We start from the raw sequence: 22,108 nt of genomic DNA on the forward strand, positions 1-22,108 counted from the left end.
GCTTGGCCGTTTTTCCCAGTTCTGTCCTTTGGCTTGCTCGGCAGTGGGATCTGATTTTGGCCTTTGGCTTGCTTGCCCATTGGTTCCAGTTTTGACCTTTGGATCGCTTGGACATTAGTTTAGTCTTTGACTTGCTTGGTCCATTGGTTCAGACCTTTGGCTCTGGTTTCAGCCTTTTGGCTCTGTTTTGGGCCTTAGTTTACTTGGCCATTGACTCTGGTTTTGGCCATTTGGCTCCAGTTTTGACCTTTTGGCTCACTTACCCATTGGTTTTGGCCTTTGGCTGGTGTGACCGTTGGCCCGGTTCTGGTCTTTGGCTTGCTTGGCCATTGGCTCTGATTCCGGCCTTTGGCTTGCTTGGCTCTGGTTCTGGCCTTTGGCTTGCTTGGCTCTGGTTCTGGCCTTTGGCTTGCTTGGCCACTTGGCTCTGGTTCTGGCCTTTGGCTTGCTTGGCCGCTTGGCTCTGGCCTTTGGCTTGCTTGGCCTTTGGCTCTGGTTCTGGCCTTTTGGCTCAGGTTTTGACCTTTGGCTTGATTGGCCTTTTGGCTCTGTTTTTGGCCTTCAGCTTGCCTGGCCATTGGCTCAGGTTTTGGCCATTGGCTCCAGTTTTGACTTTTTGGCTTGCTTGCCCATTGGTTTTGGCCTTTGGCTTGCTTGGCTGTTGGCTCTATTTCTGCCCTTTGGCTTGCTTGGCCGTTGGCTCTAGTTCTGGCCTTTGGCTTGCTTGGCGTTTTACCAATTTTGGCCTTTGGTCCTGGTTTGTGGCTCATTTGACCCCGGTTTTAGCCTTGGTTTGCTTGCCAACTTGCCCTGTTTTCTGTCCTTTGGCTCCCAGGGAGACTGGCCCTGGTTAGGAGCTTAGGCTCATAGGATGCTGGCAATTGTTTAGGAGGCTGCCAGTTTTGGTGTGCTCCTTGGCGCAGGTGGCTGCTGGCCTTGGCTTAGTCCTTGGCGTATATGGTTGCCAGTCATGCTGTGGTCCTTGGTGCAGGCATGTGGTTGGCTGCCTTTGATATGGTCTTTGGTTCATGTCATGGTGTGCCTTGGCGCTTGTGGCTGTCTACCTTAGCTGCTTTCTTGGCATGTGTGGGTGCTTGTTTTTCACCTTGTATTCCACTCCTTACTAGCAGTGGCTAGTTTGGGGAGCGGTTTCTTTGCAGTTACAGTATCTGAACAGTCCATCAGTGGTTGCAGAGTCATGTATTGCAAGCACAGCGCTAGTTTTTTTGCTATTGCTTGTGTGTTAGCTGTCTTTCACTCTGGGCTCTTGCATGCAGGGATGGCAGCTGGCGTGTTCTCCAGTGCTTTTCTTGACATGTCCACCGCTGCTTTCTGGTAGGGTGTTGGTTTGTCCGCTGGTTGTTTAGCATGCATAGTATATGGCGCTTCTGACTTTCATGCAGGGTGGCTAGATGGTACATTGAGTATGGGCTGGCTGTGCACCAGTCGTTCCATGCATGTTTTCCAGTTGATTCCAGTCATGTTTTACTGGTTAGCTGATCTTCCATCTGCAGGTCGTGTACAGTTCCTAAACCTGGCCCTAACATTGCTGGTTAGGAAGCCTCTCAAGGTTGGTAGCTACAGTGAGTGGTAGGAAGTTGGGTTTCAGCCTGTCATGCTCTGTTACAGGCTGGAGTCCCTAGCTTGTTTGTGCCATAGGGGGGCTTGATGGCTAGTGTGCCCTTTCACTGTTCGTTGCTTCAGATCTGTGCTTGGATTATCTTTGGCTGATCTCTGGGGGTTGTTGAGTTTGACGGCTCTCAACACCAATTTAAGCTGATACCGGTGTGCTTTGGAGCTAGAGGCTTGTGTGTCACAATTATTTTTCTAGGGCCCCAGGTTAGTGCTAAGGATTGGGGGCATAGAGACAGCTCTAGTGGATAATGCATCAGAGTTGTGGTTAACTGGTCGGTTGCTGCGGGGCTGGTAACACCAGTGAACTGCCCAGTGTCAGAGTTATGATTGTGACCATTTTCTTCTTGTTGGCAGAGGATCCTCCCGAGCCGGGCTTGGATGTTTTTGGCAACCGTAGTGTGGAAATCCCTCTGGTCCCTGAGAGGATTCTTGTAGCCGGGAATGGTCCGTTTTTTCTTGTGATGCTTGATTTGTTTTTAGCATCTGTTGATATTATTGTTCCCACCCCTTATATTTTAGGGGCATGGCTTGGTAGATCCCATGCGTACTGACATGGAAGGGACGAAGAAGAAAATGAGAATTTCACTTACCTCTTATCGTAAATTCCATTTCTTCTAGTCCCGACATGTCAGTACGGGGTTTCCCATCCCAATTATTTGCTTCTTGTATTGCTTGGCAAATGTATAACAGTGGTGAGGAGGAAGTCACATGGTCTTATAGGTAAGGGCTAATTTTGATTGGCTTTGGTATATAGGTCCTACCTCCTAGCTGTGGGGGCAATACTGCCCATGCGTACTGACATGTCGGGACTAGAAGAAATGGAATTTACGATAAGAGGTAAGTGAAATTCTCATTTTGTTGGTACAAGAATAAAATCTTAAATAGTCTAGTGAATTATTTGCTAAAAACAGTGTAATTTAGAAATAAAAAATACACCATAATAACCATGACAGAATCCCTTTAAGTTACAAAAAAAAAACTGCAGTAAACACTGCACGTTATATTACATAAGCCCCAAACAGTACAAAAATGACACAAGCCCATTGTTGGTCAAAGGGCTTTAAGTAAGATGATTGCCAAAGAATTTCTAAAGTACAAGAGGTCTTTTGGCAAAAACTGTTAATACATGTATCTGTGTTAGTGCTAGGTGTTGGTATTGCAGCAGAGCACAAACTAGAACACTATTTCATAACATTAGAATTATCACCAATCGGAGCTTATCATGCAGCACACACTTTAAAATGAACATATTGTTGTGCAAAACATGCGCATTTCATTGTTTAGTACCTGCACAAGAAAAAAAATGCTAAAAACAAAGCTTCCTCTTATACAATGATTATACCCTAACTCATTAATCCCACACAAACAAAGAACAATCCACTGGACATAAATACATGTTCAGGGAGTCCCCCCCACAAACAGACACAAGATAACGGACTGTATAATTTGTGACACAAAGGGAGTGGTATATATTTATGTGTAGCTGCCCAAAAGTATGTGTGAATCAAACAACCATGAGAATAGAAATGGAGGATCTGGCAAGTCCATGTCATTGATTTAAAACACTTTGGAAGCCAAAAATAGGTGGGCTTAAAAAAAAAAAAAAAAAAAAAACTTACAACAATTGTATAGATGTGGATAGTACCCATTATTACTAGGCTATGAATCCAATGTTACATTTGTGCCAGAAGGAAAACATTCCCTTTATTACATAATAACAGTCAACCCTTAATACTTACCCAAAAATGTTCTGGATAATCCCTAAGATTATGTAAACCTTGTATAACTGTTTTTCTGTCTTCCTCCCATTTCCTTTTGCAGAACACAATTTCTAGGAAGTACCACATCCAACCAATCACAGGTACATAGGAAAGTTCTTTCTTTGCTAGCACCTTTGAACTCTGACAAACAGAAGGAAACAGAAATGTGGAGAATTAACAGACTAACACGCAACAATGTTACTCCCCATAATGATCAACAATTATACATTTACTGATTTTTTATCTAACATCAGTCAGAAAATCAATAGGGCAGCTTTGATCATTGTAGTCATTAACAGTGAAATGTATCCGTTGTTCAATTGTCTGCGGGGCCAAGCAGGCAGCTACCCACAGTTTTCCTAGCTTCAACGAAATGATAACCCTTGAAATGGTTGTTTCCGTTGATTGTACTTTTAAACAATTGTTTCAAGGTAAGCTTGGTTGTACAATAATGAAAAGATTTTTTAAAAATCTACACGTGTATGGCCAACTTTAAAGTACAATTGAGTACCTTGAAATGGTTTGAGAAGTGGCATATTTTAATAATTCATCTTTAATGTGCCTTTAACGTTTTAGTCTGTAAACATAACATTTGTATGTAATACATTATATGATACTCCCATCCCTACAGAATGTTAGAAGAAATTGCAGTGTGAAGTGGTTTCCTCATACAGAGCCCAAGCAATCAATGCAAACATTGATGGAGCAGGAATCAAATGGGCACCTCCCTACTATCCAGAGCAGCAGTTCCTAACCTTTTATACACATGAGCCACATTCAAATAGAAAAAGTGCTGGAGAGCAACACACGCATGAAAGCATTTCTGGGGGTGCTAAATTAGAGCATGGCTATTTGGTAACCCCTGTGTGGACTAGCAGCCTACAGAAAGCTCTGTTTGGCATTATACGGGGGTTTTATACAACCAAAAACTTGCCTCCAATAACAGGAAATAAATAAAATAGTAGCCTTATCATACAGTATATACTTCAGGCAACATGCTTTTATGTTTGAGTGAAGCGAGATGCAATGCCTGAACTTACCCCTTTTTATATGCAGAAAAAGTATACAAAACAAAGAAGTGCTGCCTTCACTGTACTATCACATCGGTTTCATTTATACACAATATTATACAGACAAAAATGTAGAGTTTTTTTCTTGCACAGAACATTCATTTTAAGGATGTTTTCATGCATACATATATGTGGAGGCTGCCATATTACTTGCTTTGGTAATGACAAGCCTGAAAATGTATTATATATAAACTGTATTATATATTAACTGTACTTATATTTCCCCAGCGCACATTCACTATGACTTACTTCTTAGTCTGCTGTGGAGAATGCCTCAGGGAAGGCAAACAATACAGCAGTTGCCTAGAAGACTATAAATTTAGTCATGCACAGAAGGAATATTCTGTGTTCAGTTATGCCCTCATTCTTTCTAATCTAAGGTTATGATATTAAAGAAATAGTGGATATTTTCATTTTAATTAAAAATTGCACTTTATATTTCTAATCAATACACAATATAGCATTTACAGTATTTTCTTACAACTAAACATTTTTCCAACACTGTATCCAATTTCTTCCCAATAATAAAAAAAAAAGATTTTTTGCATATTTACAGGGTGGCTCTAGAGCAAAAATGGTGCTCATGTCATTATAAGATTTTCTCAGCTCTATTTTTTTGCCCTCTATAAATAACATGATAGACACAATTCATGTTCCAAGAGCAGTAAAACTGGTTAAGCATGAAGTTATTTTTTTATTAATAGTCACAGCTATTAGGGCAGAGCCCAATTAGAGTGGAAATAAAATGTGTTTAGATCAATTCCAAGCTGTGAGAAACACCTTTCTAAAGACACATCTACATACACAAACTATAATTAGAGGCCCAATTAAGCATGCAAAATAGAATGGTAGCTTAATCCATTCTGGTTTTTCCCCAAACCATACAGTTGTAAAATCTACTGTTTGGGATTAAGAAACAATATTAACATGCTCTCTTATATGTCCAGTGCTTAAAAATAAACATTTAAAGATGACAGAAGAAATATTCTCACAATAATTGAAATAAATGGTATAACCACAGTTATATGGAAAAGATGATAAGATAACTACTTTTTTGAAATCAAGAATCCACTTGGTTTCTGCCAAACAGCAGTAACTTTTATGATGGAAAACTCATAACTTTTATACACAAACTCATCATAGCAAAGCTGGATAGCACCAGTTTTTTAAACTTGTATAAAAATGTAGAATCAAATAGCACTGTATATTCTATTGTATTGTTATATGTTTTGTTAAGAAAATAAAATAAAAACCTTTAAAAAAAAAATGAGAACACAACAAATTACTGAAACACGAGGAGTGGCATTTATTATATAGAAGTACTACAACTTATCTTCCTGCAATCATTTAAACCACTTAACATAAAGCCTCAGCCTGTACATTATAATAGTACAGGTTATGGATCCCTTGAGTTTTTCTTTCAGAGTACATTAAAAGTACTTTGCATCCCTAGAAAATCCAAAGCACCAATCCAAGGTAAAACTACTCAAGGCCTTGAGGCATCATTGGGATTCAACTATATTTAACTAACAACTATATTATTCCCAGTTTCTTAAAAATGTAAGATATTGACCCACATTTACAATGAATTAAACAATGTGATTTTCACTAGTGTGTACGCTTTCTTTCCACTAAATTCTTTAAGTTTTCATCTTAAACAATCAAATTAGCGTTATCGCAAGGAGTCTCTATGTAAGATTCTCCAAAGGAGCAGATCTTAGGGCCGTGGTAGACGGGGACAAATCTCCCTTGTTGTGGGCGACTAATCTCCCCGGTATGCCATCCCACCGGCTTGAATGTAAATCGCTGGTGGGATGGCATATGCGGCACCACGATTTCCCAAAATCGGCAGCTAAAATCGGCCCGTGTATGGCCACCTTTACAGTTTATGGTCACCTTTAATGTGACAGGTTCTTAGATTGTAAGAAAACCCTAATGAGCTGCTGTCCAATTAAAACAATGGAATGGCAAACAATAGGATGTGACATTATCATGCATCTATGGGATCTGCAGAACTGCTGGAAAGAGGTCACAATTTTAATGTCACCCTGGAGAAAACTGCCTGTCTACAGAACAAAATAGTATGTTTTGATCAATGTTCCCTCTAATTCCTTCTCGGCTATGTGCGCAAAAAATGTCTTTTGTGCGCACATTTTAAACTCGTGTGTGCAAAAAATACAAAATTGTGTGTATTCACACACAATTCTTTTTTTTTTGCTAGCCTCAATTTGTGGGCACACCCTCGAGGGAACATTGATTATAATATGCATTTAAGCATTCCTGATGGGAGCACATTTAAAAAGGTTTGTTGGGTATTAGAATACCTACAGTGTGCTGTTGCTGCGCAATGGTGAACCATCCCTTTAACTGTTGAGTAATCAAAACTATTTGTAATGCAGGTTAATGTAAGCCTAGACAGCAACAGATGCAGAAAATGTAATATATTGTTTTAGCTCTGATGCCATCATTGCAGGTCAGTTTGCAGTTTAATCTAAAATTTGCTTTTTATACCACATTATGTGGAGAAAGAAACAATAAGTTTGGTAACTGGCATACATTTATAATTCCTGAAAAGGAAACATTTAATTTAGGCTAAAAAAATAAATTTGAAAAAAAAAAAAAAAAACACAGTATATGCTGTGTTACCAGGAAAGATTTGTCAGGAATATGGGTAACGGTATAATACACATGACATGCACTCTGTCTGGGTCTGAAAACTCCAGTTATGTCCATAAAAAAAGCTGAAACTTTATATATAAACATTTGTATAGCTCACAGTATATTATGATCCCATACACAAACAAATAATTATTAGCAATGCCTTTCTGAGGGACATAAAGGAAGGTTATGCAAATGAATTGCCTTTTAGAGATGAGTGAAGACATGCATTAATCCAGTAGACAGGGCTCATCATTGCCTGCGTCAGTGTTTCAGGTCAGTGTCCATGCAGAAGCTCAAATCAAACACAGGCTGCATGCACTGGAGCCAACCTGAAATTGTACACTCACCATTTATGTGAAATCCAGCAAGCAACTGCAATGAAAATGTAACTACATATCTGGTTAAAGTAGGAAATACAAAAATATTGAAGCGGTTTTATTAAAAAAAAACAAACAACAACATCTACCAGGATAAGATGACATTTGATATATAATTTCAACTGTCCTCCTAATGTGCCGAATTGCCTTAGAGATTATTTGAAAAAAAGCACTTTCTTAGGCTACTGACACATGTGGCAGTTTTAGCCCCTCCACTTTGCGGTGTGTAGAGGCACTGCATTGGCAACTGAGGTGACTATAAGTCAGAGTTCGATGACCTGTATAAAAGAACTCTGATTTTGGCCTGGTGCTTTATGTGGTCATGGAACTCCTCGATGACTTTTATAGTTGAGGTGCTCAGCATTTAATGTTAGCACATCAGGGATTTTTCTTTAAAGATAACTGCAAGTGACATTTGGTAGTGATTCACTAACTAGTACCAGAATTACCTAGAGACCCCAGGAAGTCATGGTGAGTAGAATAAAAATGTGCACAGCCTTCTTCACAATTGCTCCCACACCCTGATGAATGAATTTGTGGCACTTAGAATAATCCCCTGTTCATTGCTTTTAAAATTAGTACCTTACACCTCAATGACAAGATATGCAAGAATATAGGGAAGGATTTATTCATCTACCATCTCAAATTGTTTTTATGTGCTCATTTTTTTTAATACTTAGGAGAAGACTTTAACATCTCTTGAACAACCCTTCTCTAGGACTTCCATCCACGCCAATTGCCTTTTAGAGTGTGGTGTGAGGTGCAGAGAGGAAGCTGGCAGGAGCAATGTTATTCACAGCATTTAGTTTGTCTTGTTTCTGGAGCGTGCATTCTGTTTAGAACCTGTTTTATACACTTAGGGGCTGATTTACTTACCCACGAACGGGTCGAATGGAGTCCGATTGCGTTTTTTTCGTAATGATCGGTACTTTGCGATTTTTTCGGATTCTTTACGAATTTTTCGGATCCAATACGATTTTTGCGTAAAAACGCGAGTTTTCCTATCCATTACGAAAGTTGCGTAAAAAGTTGCGCATTTTGCGTAGCGTTAAAACTTACGCGAAAAGTTGCGCATTTTTCGTAGCGTTAAGTTTTAACGCTACGAAAAATGCGCAACTTTTCGCGTAAGTTTTAACGCTACGAAAAATGCGCAACTTTTTACGCAACTTTCGTAATGGATACGAAAAACTCGCGTTTTTACGCAAAAATCGTATTGGTAACGAAAAATTCGTACAGAATCCGAAAAAATCGCAAAACATACGAAAAAGTCGCAAAATGTTCGTTTTCAAGTCGGAACTTTTCCAATTCGGGTCGGATTCGTGGGTTAGTAAATCAGCCCCTTAGGGGCTGATTTACTTACCCACGAACGGGTCGAATGGAGTCCGATTGCGTTTTTTTCGTAATGATCGGTATTATGCGATTTTTTCGTATGTTTTGCGTTTTTTTCGGATTCTTTACGAATTTTTCGTTACCAATACGATTTTTGCGTAAAAACGCGAGTTTTCGTATTCATTACGAAAGTTGCGTAAAAAGTTGCGCATTTTTCGTAGCGTTAAAACTTACGCGAAAAATGCGCAACTTTTCGCGTAAGTTTTAACGCTACGAAAAATGCGCAACTTTTTACGCAACTTTCGTAATGGATACGAAAAACTCGCGTTTTTACGCAAAAATCGTACTGGTAACGAAAAATTCGTAAAGAATCCGAAAAAATTGCAAAACATACGAAAAAGTCGCAAAATGTTCGTTTTCAAGTCGGAACTTTTCCAATTCGGGTCGGATTCGTGGGTTAGTAAATCAGCCCCTTAGCATCTTGCCCTGTTAAACATAAATGGGCCATACTGTCCCTTAAAATGGCATTTACTTCTACATTTCGAAAACTGTGCTTTGCATATATTCTTAAAATAAATAAAAGTTTTTTTTTGTGCAGGTAAAATGCAAGAGGAATATCATAATTTCCTTTAAAATATATATATACTCACCCCTAAAACACCAAATCTCTCACAAAAATTCCAACCACAGAGAAAGTCTATTTCAAAGTTGTGATTGAGGACTACTATTGCATTTTCTTTGCCATATTTGGTGTAGTTTTCAGGATCAGTATAGAGTGTACAATCAGTATTCGACCACCACTCCAATAACATCACCAGCTCTAGGGGGGAAAGTATGCACAGATTAGATCAGCCATATATATGATAAGATATCCACTATGTCTATTATTGATAGAATATTAGAAATCACAGAGGTCCTTGACCAAACTTAGATATAAGAGTGCAGTCATTGCCAAATTAAACAATATTATAATTAGTACAGGTATGGGGTCCTTTATCCAGAAAGTTCCAAATTACAGGAAGGCCATCTCTCAGACTCCATTTTACGCAAGTAATTCTAAATTTTAAAAATGATTTCCTTTTTCTCCGTAGTAATAAAAAAGTACCTTCTTATCCCAAATAAGATAAAATTAACCCTTATTGGAAGCAAAACAATGCTTTTGGGTTTAATTAATGCTTAAATAATCTTTTAGTATGGAGTTCCAGGTCCTGAGCATTCTGGATAATGGGTCCCATACCTGTAATATAAATCTTTATTTTACGACTTTGAAGTTTGCAAAGTGCATTATTGGGGCGTAAATCTGCATGTTTTATGTTGGCAGTGCAGCATTTTCCCACAATTTCTGCACAAGTGGGATGCACTTGACACAATTATGACCGATGTGCTCAACTGCCTGCATTATCTGATACAAAATGGATGCAATTGTGCTGAAAATCGGCAGATTTAATTTCTGGTGCTCTGCATCACAGAAACAGCCACACTAAATGCAACTATGCACTTCCAAGGTCAATAGAGGCAGGCAGCAAGGGAAACTGCCTGGGGCCAACTAGGGATGCACCAAATCCACTTTTTGGCCCAAACCCCTGAATCCTTCTTAAAGGATTTGGCCGAATACTGAACCAAAATTCAAATTAGCGTATGCCAATTTGGTTTTGGAAAGGTTAAATGTCACTGCACGCACATCACACAGTGAGAAATTTTCAACTTCTGTGCTTACGTGACAAAAAGCCAAGTGATTTTTGGGATTCAGATGGGCCAGGAGCATGTATTCAACCAAATCCTGCGGAAAAGGCCGATTCCCATACCGAATCCTGGATTCAATGCATCCCTAGGGCAAACCATATTGGGGAAAGGGGAGCACAATTCCATAAAATGCGTTTACGTCACTATGCACAGCAGCACATTCTCTAAAGGATTGCCTTATTAGCCCAGCTTTCTACACTTGTCTTTCCTTTACCTCTGAAAGAGCTAGTTGCTGAGGAGAGGATAACATCTAAATGTATTAAATGGGACAAAATCCAAATGTGAAATTATGTTTAAACAAATAAAATGTAATTAAACAAAAGCAGGAAGAAGACAGTTCTGCTCTAGTCAAGACTCCATTTCCCACAATGCCTTGCATGCTTCTTCACAGGTCAGTAAATCTGACTTCTGCTACTTTGTTTTAAGAGTTAGACCCAACAGTGCAGATAGTAGTAAGCGTCAGACACATACTGCTTCCAGTATTAATTACATTTACAAATCACTTTAAAACCATGGAAAATGTATAATGAGTATAAAATTGAAGAAATGTTTGGAATAAAATTTCCTTTCATTAAACAAATGTTTATTTTAGGGTTTATAACCCCATTAATATTTGACCATTCTTAATGACAACTTTTAGCCCTTTCAGTGCCTTAGATCATAACACTGGAAGCTAAAAATCTGGCTTTTGGCAGCATGGTAATTTACAAGGAACTCTGTAGCGGTTTGGTCAATCCCTCGCTATTAGGAACATTGCTAGAAAGCATTCTCCAGTTATCTCATATCTTAGAAATATTTGGGTGTTACTCTGCTTTTTTTCTGCCATCACACTAAATCAGAAACTGCCCTTCAGAATGAAATCTACAGAATGCAGTCAACCGGTAATTCAGAACTTTCTGGATAATGGGTTTCTGGACAAGATATTTACTTGTGTGGAAAAAAGACAACCAATCCTGCACAATTATATTGTCCTATGATTATTTTGTATGCTGAACAGCTTTATAATCTGCCACTAGATGAACAGCATTTCAAACACACTTCTTCTTGCCCACAAGAAATCATTCATAAGGACCCCCAAGAGTGTACTCTCCTATGGAATGTCCTAAAACTGTCAACGGACAAATAATGACTTTAAGAGTTTAAGACATCATTCAACATAAACATATTCAAAAAGGGGTCATTATATAGATTGTGTCCCATGATTACAGCTTAAAGCAATACTATATTTTCTTCAGTTTTGTCTTTTTTATGCTGAATTGTAGGCGTGGCAGTAAAAGCTAGCCCTTCTAGGCACTTTACACACAAAGGCTTACCACTGCACCATGATATCCTTCTGTTCAATATGCTGTGACTGTGCTTTATATCACCCTAATCTACCAACTGCAAGCACTCTTTAGTACAGTATTTTTTAACCCCTGTTTATCTTACTTCTGAGAACACTGCTGTGTATTGAACTCCTATTAAACTCCTTATATTCCCCTGAAATAAGACATATTAATATCCCATTTATAAATAAATCTACAGACGGCACAACAAATCTTTCATTATCTTACGGCTTGATATGCAGTATGCCAGCCTGCAGTTTATCTTCCGGTAGAGCTGCTTGTTAAAAGGCCAAACAATTAGAGTGCAAAGTTGAATGAAATTTACTATAAGTCCAGTTCCAATAAATACATAGCTGATAAAAAGGTGGCAAAGGAATTGAGATTTCAGAAAGCCAGCGATGTCCATTCTTCTCTAGGGATTTTAAAGCATTTGCTCCCACAACCATCCAAACAGTCAGGAGGAACCCTGTGAAGAGAGACAGGAACATGTTAATAAAATTAAGAGAGAAAACAAGAAGGTACAAGTAGAAATAAAAAAAATAAAAAATAAAAAAAAAGTGTATTTATATTGGCTTATTATTATTTTTTTTTTTTTTTTTAAGAACACAGACATAGATATCATTTTACATAATATTTTATGACTATCACCTATAGCAGAACTCTTGGTGGGATGTGTAAACTGTAGTTCAAAAACATCTACAGAAGCATCAACACAATTAAAAAAAAAAAAAAATTTGGAAATCTGTTTTTACTAGTAGAATGTGCAAAGAAATGGATTAAAATCACTTTTTTTTATACTCACAATGCAGCATTGTTTATAGAATTGCAGTGTAATTGTTGGTTCCCGCTGCAGTAGCATGCAAATTGTACACTGAAACTTGTGCAAGTTTATCAAGGCTTAAAGCGAATGTGTGTCCACACTGGTAAATCACATGGTAGCTGGACTAGTTGTTTTGAATAGTTCAGTGGGGGTAGAAATCTCACCAATTCAGGAACACCAAAGCACGCAGATCTGAACTTGTCTTAAGGTGGCCATACACGAGCAGATCCGCTCGCTTGGCGATGTCGCCAAGCGAGCGGATCTTCCCCCGATATCCCCACCTACGGGTGGGCGATATCGGGGACTATTTAGGTAAAAAAAATAATAATCCGATCGTTTGGCCCTGGGGCCAGACGATCGGATTATGTGGGCGGCAATGGGGCAGTCGGATCGGGGACCGCATCAACGAGCCGATGCGGTCCCCGATCCGACCAGATTTTCTAACCTGGCCGATCGAGATCTGGCCAATTTCAGGCCAGATATCGGTCGGCCAGGCCGCTCTGCTCTCCCCATACACGGGACGATTAGCTGCCGAATCGGTCCAAGGGACCGATATCGGCAGCTATAGTCGGCCCATGTATGGCCACCTTTAGTGTGAAATTTATCCACAATGCACTCTATGTAGCAAAGCAGATGCAACTTGCATTTTGGCACATAGCACAAGTATGAGCATGAATTGATGCAATTATCTAGCTACTAGCATTTGCATGAATATATTTTGATGCACATTTTCCACTGACAGTGGTGAGCCTAACTGTGTAGAATATAAAAGAAGGCTTTCTCAATTCCCACATCACAGTCAGGTAAAAGAGATTCAAATGTTCGACCCAGTGGAGGTTTCCACAGCAGCAAAAATAAGCAAGTTTGGCTGGGGGGAACATAGCCCAAAATGTTCATAAGCAAATCTCCGATTACTTTTAACCTGCCTGTGTGATTTTGTAGTATGGGACAAAACTACCTGAACCCTTTGAAAAAAGTGTTCAGGTTGGAATTAAGTCACTCCTAAAATAGTTTTGTTTCTAAATAGATTCTACCCATATTTACATACCTCCCAACATTTGAAAAATGTAAAGAGGGACAAAAAGAAATGCTGTGCGGCAAAATATTTTGACCACACCCCCTAAATACCCTCCAATTTTACAAATTTTCCAGGTTATTTAAAGTTTGAACACATTTCTGGGGATTTTTGGGGTCGTGTTTTATGTGTTATTACAGTTTTGCTAAAAGGTGAAGTTGCCCTTTAAGCTGCAAGTCTCCGTTCCTCCAAGAGACCTGTTTAGCTTATTGCAATTGTATGTAAGTGCAGGTGTAGCTTGTTAACTTTTCTGGGCTCTCTGCCAAAAGCTACTTTTTTAATTACGTTTGAGAGCATTCAGTGTAGGAGATTAAAGGGAAATGAGGGTCTTTTCAGTTAGAATCTGGGACTGTGCTGTTAAAGTAGGGACTGTCCAGTGAAAAATGGGACTGTTGGAATGTATGTATTTATAAAGGTAAAGGAGTCAAATATTAGCTTACACCATCTAAAATGGTGTAAAAAACCAAGAGGTTAATCTGCCAATATCAATACAAACGCCATATATAAATCAGGACCAAGGTAAGTTCAGACACTTTTTTGTAACCGGGGCAGTGAATGCTTTATTACTTTTATCTTGATAAAAGATATATTTAGACACCCCTGCACTAACCACTGATGTTCAAACCCAGATTGGTAACTGCCTCCTGGCTATCTCCTCCTGGATGAACCAACGCCATCTCAAACTTAACCTAGCTAAAACAGAGCTCATGGTCTTCCTGCCCAAACCTGGCCCTTCTCCTCCTTTCACCATTACTATTGACAGCATGACCATCAACCCTGTTAATTCAGCATGCTGCCTTGGGGTTATCTTTGACCAGTCCCTCTCCTTCTCTAGCCATATTAATAACACTGTAAAAACCTGTCATTTTTTCCTCCGCAATATTGCCAAGATACGCCCCTTTTTTTCACAAGTAACAGCTAAAACACCAATACATGCCCTTATCCTTTCCCGCTTAGATTACTGCAATCTCCTACTCACCGACCTCCCAGACTCCCACCTCTCTCCCCTGCAATCAATCTTAAACTCTGCTGCCAGGACCTCCTGCTCTCTCCAAAGAGGAAACCTGTTCAGCCTCACTTAAGCTCTCTAGCATGGCTGCCTGTTAAGCAAAGGATAGCTGTACAAAAATGAGACAAAGATAAATCAGTTCAGAACTTTTTCCACTTTTAATGTGACCTATAAACTGTACCCCTCAATTGAAAAACAAACAATCTTTTAGGTGGAGGGAAGAAAACCAAAAAAACTAAAATCATGTGGTTGCATAAGTGTGCACACCCTTAAACTAATACTTTGTTGAAGCACCTTTTGATTTTATTACAGCACTCAGGCTTTTTGGGTATGAGTCTATCAGCATGGCACATTTTGACTTTGCAAGATTTGCCCACTCTTCTTTGCAGAAACACTCCAAATCTGTCAGATTGCGAGGGCATCTCCTGTGCATGGCCCTCTTCAGATCACCCCACAGATTTCAGATTCAGGTCTGGGCTCTGGCTGGGCCATTCCAAAACTTTAATCTTCTTCCGGTGAAGCCATTCTAGCTGAATCCTGAAGGTTTTGAGCCAATATTGACTGGTATTTGGAACTGTTCATGATGCTGCCACCACCCTGCTTCACTGTGGGTATGGTGTTCTTTTGGTGGTGTGCAGTATTGTTTTTGCGCCAAACATATTTTTTGGAATTATGGCCAAAAAGTTCCACCTTGGTTTCATCAGACCATAACACCTTTTCCCACATGCTTTTGGGAGACTTCAGATGTGTTTTTGCAAAATGTAGCCTGGCTTGGATGTTTTTCTTCGTAAGAAAAGGCTTTCCCATTGCCACTATACCCCATACATATGAAGAATACGGGAGATTGTTGTCACATGTACCACACATTTTGATGTGATTGCTTAATTCTGAACACGGCTACATCCCCAGTTAGAAGAGGGTGTGCACACTTATGCAACCACATTTTTAGTTTTTTTGGTTTTCTTCCCTCCAACTAAAAGATTTCAGTTTGATTTTCAATTGAGTGGTACAGTTTATAGGTCACATTAAAAAGGTGGGAAAAGTTCTGAAATGATTTATCTTTGTCTCATTTTTGTACAGAACAGGAACCTGACATTTTACCAGGGGTGTGTAGACTTTTTATATCCACTGTAGATACATCTTATCTGATTTACAGTAAATGGCAATTAGTCATTTCAATTCTCTCAATGGTAAAATATAAAACTATAATCTATTATAAGTAAAGTTATTACTACTTTATTTTTTACTAACCATTTACTAACCCTCAACCTTTTTTTAGCTTGGGGTTTTTGTAGTTGAAAAAAAAAAAAAATAAAATCACAAACCCCAAAAAGTAACGGGAAAAAGTAGTAAGTAAAAGGCACATCTATGAGCTGCTGTTTTCTTCCCTGCATTATTACTGGCATATATTACATCATTATAGGTACAGGAATGAGTGAAAATGTAATGTGATTTTCCAATATGTATTCAATATTTAAACATTTGTATTATTTTGAAAGTTTTGAAAATGTTATTTCTGTTAAAAGCCACATCAGTCTATCTTTTTTCCATTTATCAACACTTTCCTGACTATTAGGAATTATTTTTTGCATACAGGATTAACTTATATTTTTAAATATAAAAGTATTGCACCAACACAAGTATTGTACCTTTCAGAACAAATGGATAATCATAACAAGCAAGTAAAGAAATTGTAATTGTATTTATTTTCGATAGCAGGGTCAGCTAAACTCCCCAAAAAGGATCACCCCCTAGGGTTTTTGTTGTGCTACCACTATAAATGTGGGTATAGTGGTAGCACTTGTGATAACATGGGTGTGGTCTGAAGTGGGTACAGTTTAAAAAAAAAAAAAAAAAGGGGAGTGGTCAAAACTGGTTTACTTTATCAGCCCTCCTCCACGTAGGCCAGAAATATCCCGGCCCTCTGTACCACAGAAGTTGAACAGCACAAGTGTACTAGTGATGTGCAGGCCGCAGGTGATGTGGCGAGGTCAGCCTGAACCCGCCTGAATCCGCGGGTGTCAGGCCAACCTCGCCACATCAACTGCGGGTTGAGGGCGGGTTTGGGTTAAGCGCTTCCGCTCACCCTCCCTGCCTGCAACCTTACACTACTGGCTTCCTCTTCCAGCTCTCTAATTTATAGGCGCACGCCTGGAACACCCCGCCCCCTTTTGTGACATCATTGCGGGGCGGGTTCAGGTCTATAAATAAATGAAGGAAGCCGGATTGTGTAGGGTTCGGGTTGAGTGCGGGCGGGTTCTGGTCGGGTGCGGGTTGAGTATTTCTTGACCCACACATCAGTAAAGTGTATATTTATGGCCTTTACTGCACAAGCTAATTCAATCTGAAGCTAATTCTATATGGGGCAGTTTTTCAACAGAATATTTCGGCTGGCAGGGAAAAGTCTCAAACCACCCACACGGCTTCTTACAGACGTAAATAAAACTGCCTGACACAGAAAGTACAAGTGTTTCTAATGCTAAAAACAAACATTTTAACAACCACCTGTACTAACCCTGTTGGGAAGATTCCATTAGCATGCCTCCCAACTGTCCCGATTTTGGCTGGACAGTCCCTCTTTTGACAGCTCAACCCACAATCGGATTCTTACTGAAAAGTCCCTAATTTCCCTTTGATCTCCTGCACTGAAGCTAAAAAAGATTTATTTAAAAAGTAGCTTTCGGCAGAGAGCCCAGAAATCTTATCCAGCGTCACCTGCACTTAGAAACATTGTTTCAAACATTTAATTGAACAAGTGGGCTTTTGGCAGAGAGCCCAAAAAAGTTAAAAAGCCACACCTGCACTGAAATATAATTGTAACTAATTAGCTAAACAGGTCTCTTGGGGAAACGGAGACTTGCAGCTTTAGGCTGATGTCCAGACCAGGCGTATGGTATATATATTCTGCAAGCTGAAACACGCTTGCCGAAAATACTGCCAAAGTTTTTCGGCTTCATGTGCCTGCACTCGAGCGTATTCCATTCATTCGGGTGTAGGCACATGTAGGAGGCATATGGCAGTATTTTCGTCAATTTCACCTTTATCAGAAAAACTGTAATAACACATAAAACAGGACCCCAAAACCCCCACAAATGTGATCAAACTTTAATTAACCTGCCAAATTTAGTCAAATGGGAGTGGCACTTAGGGGGTGTGGTCACAAAAATGGGAGTGGTAAAAAGAACTGCTGCAGCATTATTTTTGTCCTTTCAGTTTTCAAAATGTTGGGAAGTATGAAAGACAGAGCTTCATTTGTCACCGCCCATAAAACACATTTAAGCAAAATAAATTTTTAAGCTTTTTAGCATTAAATCATATCATTGATGAGCATTCCTTTGGATGTTTAAAGTGAAAGTGAAAGCAGCACAAAGTAAAGCAAGACTTGCCCTTCATGTTTATTATTTTCTGTCTTCAAGTCATGCAAGGGACAAGAATAAATACAGCTATGATTTTAAAAAACAAGCAAAAGACTAAAATTATAGTTTAAAGGGCCAACACAGAAAAGGTGAATTGTATGCCCAATATATTGTTATCCTGCAGTGTATAGTTTTGTATAGTTAAACTATTATGTAGCAATGGAGCTGCCATTAAAATTCCATTAGTAACAAACTGTTCAATATGAACATATATGAGCTCAATGAATAGGGTTTGGGCTGAACATACTTTCTGCCTATTGTTTTTATTAAGAAATATGTATAATTTCTGGCACTAAAGAAGGATATGAAGCCAGTTTCACTTTAGACTAGTGCCACATGGGGCTGGTTCTTGGGCATTTTTCTGCAGGCCAAGAATCACCCCCATGTGGCAATAGCCTTAGCACTTCCTGATCTCCAATAACTTTAAAAGGAGCTTATTTAACTAATCACCATCCACTGAGAAGCACCTTGTGATGAGATGCTCAAACACTGCCCCTTAGAGATGCTTCTTCAAAGGGAGACAGGGAGTTCTAAACAAATTCCATTGAGATTTAATGTGGATAAATGTAAGGTCATGCACCTGGGATGTAAAAATATGCAAGCCCCGTATACCCTTAATGGGACGGCACTAGGCAAATCCATAATGGAGAAGGACCTTGGAGTCCTTGTAGATAATAAACTTGGCTGTAGCAAGCAATGCCAGGCAGCAGCTGCAAGGGCAAACAAGGTTTTGAGCTGTATTAAAAGGGGTATAGATTCACGGGAGGAGGGGGTTATTCTTCCCCTTTACAGAGCGCTGGTAAGGCCCCATCTAGAATATGCTGTTCAGTTTTGGTCTCCAGTGCTCAAACGGGACATTATTGAGTTAGAGAGGGTCCAGAGAAGGGCAACTAAGCTGGTAAAGGGTATGGAAAGTCTCAGTTATGAAGAAAGACTGGCCAAGTTGGGTCTTTTTACACTGGAGAAGAGGCGCTTAAGAGGTGACATGATAACTATGTATAAATATATAAAGGGATCATATAATAACCTTTCTAATGTTTTATTTACCAGTAGGTCCTTCCAACGGACACGAGGGCACCCACTTCGTTTAAAAGAAGGGAGGTTCCATTTAAATATTCGGAAAGGATTTTTTACTGTGAGAGCTGTGAAGTTCTGGAATTCCCTCCCCGAATCAGTCGTGCTGGCTGATACATTATATAACTTTAAGAAGGGGCTGGATGGATTCTTAGCAAGTGAGGGAATACAGGGTTATGGGAGATAGCTCTTAGTATTAGTTGATCTAGGGACTGGTCCGACTGCCATCTTGGAGTCAGGAAGGAATTTTTCCCCCTCTGCGGCAAATTAGAGAGGCTTCAGATGGGGTTTTTTGCCTTCCTCTGGATCAACTAGTAGTTAGGCAGGTTATATATAGGCATTATGGTTGAACTTGATGGACGTATGTCTTTTTTCAACCAAACTTACTATGTTACTATGTAATTGTCCTGTTTATTAGGGCAAGGGCACACAGAGCATAGATCTGCTTCCCTCAACCCTGCGTTTTCCCTTCAGGCTGAGAGAAGCAGAGCCATGTCCCTATGTTGCTCCGTGTATCTGCACCGAAAACTACAGTATCTGCCTCACCACAGGCACACGCAGTGGAGAGGAGGCCTGCCCAAGAAGGCCTGCTTTTGTGGCTTAATCTCCCCTGTAAGAGAATATGCAACATGTTCCATAAAATCATAAAGTACTGAATGTTATTTTACTCAGACTGCTTCTCTAATTACTTTTGCAATATAATTTTTAGTGGTTTCTAAGATATCAGTTTTAGACTAATACCAGGCTTTTATCTAGGCAGATCTCTCTGAGCTGCCACGTCAGCCACCCTGGGGTTAATAGACTAGGCCTACAACAGTCAATTACACAAAGTTCCCCGACACAGCGGCTCCAAAGACTGCTGCTGACCCAAAAGTCATAAAACTGCAACAATCTCAAAAACTACCATATGTAGAAAATGAAATTGCAATAGTTTTTATTAATTTTCTGCTTGGGTTTAGACCCTTTTAATAGCTAATAATTTTGTGAATGTATCTATTGTTTGCATATCATTTCTGTTTAGTATTGAAAAATTAGAACTGTTTATGCATTAAACAAGCAGATTGCCAGCACAGGTGGCAGATCAAAGGCTCTAAACAAAGTTAAAATATTACAAATTTCCTTCTGTAAAGCCAGTTTAACAGATGAAAGCACAGCAGCTAAAGTTAGCACCAGGTCTTGTAGCTTCTGCCAATAAGCACCTTAATTATAGGCAATATCCCCATATCAACGCATATTTTTTGCCAAATTTGAATAAAATGACAATAGTGCATCAAATGTATATAAAAGAACTAGTCTAATAATTAGTTATTTCCAAATACATAATTAAAAGGCACATATAGTAAAAATAAAGATGTTAAATATAGATCAAAGAGTCATTAAGAATTAGCAGTTTGCCTGATTTGGTGCACTAGGTGGTCAATTACAACAAATCATCTTTCAGACACAATTTGTTTCACAGACACAAAGCAACTTATCCACTGTGTTCCGCTGAAAGACCACCACTACACTTGTAAACCAAATGACACTGGCAATGAAAAGAGCTGACACGATTGCAGTTAACTACTGCAACACAACTGGTTTTATTGACATGTTTAGAGTCACAATGGACCCTTTCTCAAGTGTTAAAATGGTCCATTGTGGCTCAAACCACCACAACAGTGTCAATAAATATATATCACATTAGAGGCTGGTGCAGACCCAAAGTACCCTATTTGCTGCCAAAACTTACAATGGCACTCTCTCTTTCAATGTCCTTCCTCAGACACAGGGGCAGATTTGTCACCAAACATTCTTTTTTTCCTTTAGAGTTCCCAAATAAGTAAACTGTAATTATTTCATAAAAGCAATAGCTGTTGTGGCCATTGAAAAAATTGGTTTATACAAATGTTTGAAAAACCCATTTAACTAACCAGATACAAATGGGGACAAACAACAAAGAATCAATGACATTACATGTGACCAAACGGTGTTCCTACTTTCCCTCCCAATGTTGTATTTACTTATTTATTTAATTTTTCTGCCCTTAGCACAGCAGAACTCTGTTGGCAATTACACGACTGTACTGTGAGCCTTTTTTAGTGAGGCAGAATGAGAGTGCACAGTCTCTCATGGGACATGCAGGCCAGCGAGATGATGCAACATGAAATGGAATTGTCCTGGAGAAGTATGTTGGCCAGGGGAAGACTGATATAATGATAATGACTGAAGTACGAGTGTACTTGTCTTGTGATTAAGCTGTGAGTAATACATTTTATTTGCAGCCCTCACCATAGCAAGTCTTTTTTAGTAGATTTGTTGGCCACAGTAGTGCAGATTTAACTACAGGCAACAAATCTTTGCAACAAACCTTGTGTCATCACCCTTAGCCTAAAGATTTTGAGAACTAAAATGCATAAGTGACACACTGTTTAATATATTCTAATGCAAATAAGAGGAGGTATGTGTAATGTGGAAATATTAAGGCTAAAGTCACATGTTGTGTAAGGTCCACATCTCTTTGCCTACATTTTGTAGGCAGTCAAAGAGAAGCATATCTGCTCTTATACGCAGCTCTGTGTAGCTGCACTGACAGGTACAGCATTGGCCTCAGGCTTTGCAGCTACATGGGAGGTATGAATGAGAGCAGATCTGCTTCTCTCCATCTGCCAACAAAACGCAGGTAGAGAGAAGTAGACCTTATGCAACAAGTGTTTTTGCCCTAAAAAACAGTAAGGCCCAAGATTAAAATGATTACTTTGGCTTGACATTTATTTCTATCCTGCAAATGTAAATAGTCCTCTCTTTTAAGTAGTCGTGGGTTTTACCACAAAGTAT

The 22,108-nt window shown here is 39.2% G+C and overlaps 1 protein-coding gene across 1 annotated transcript in view; it reads right to left on the minus strand.

Moving 5' to 3' along the window:
* The window catches only part of agpat4 (1-acylglycerol-3-phosphate O-acyltransferase 4), a 49,370-nt gene that overhangs the window by 19,373 nt on the left and 7,889 nt on the right, over positions 1-22,108 (minus strand). Inside the window, 3 exon segments of the mRNA NM_001011265.1 lie at positions 3,375-3,536; positions 9,483-9,652; positions 12,129-12,366. Coding sequence (NP_001011265.1) covers positions 3,375-3,536; positions 9,483-9,652; positions 12,129-12,306 — 510 coding nt within the window. The 5' untranslated portion in view covers positions 12,307-12,366.

Source organism: Xenopus tropicalis, chromosome 5 (assembly GCF_000004195.4).
Source record: "Xenopus tropicalis strain Nigerian chromosome 5, UCB_Xtro_10.0, whole genome shotgun sequence".
Lineage (NCBI taxonomy): Eukaryota > Metazoa > Chordata > Amphibia > Anura > Pipidae > Xenopus > Xenopus tropicalis.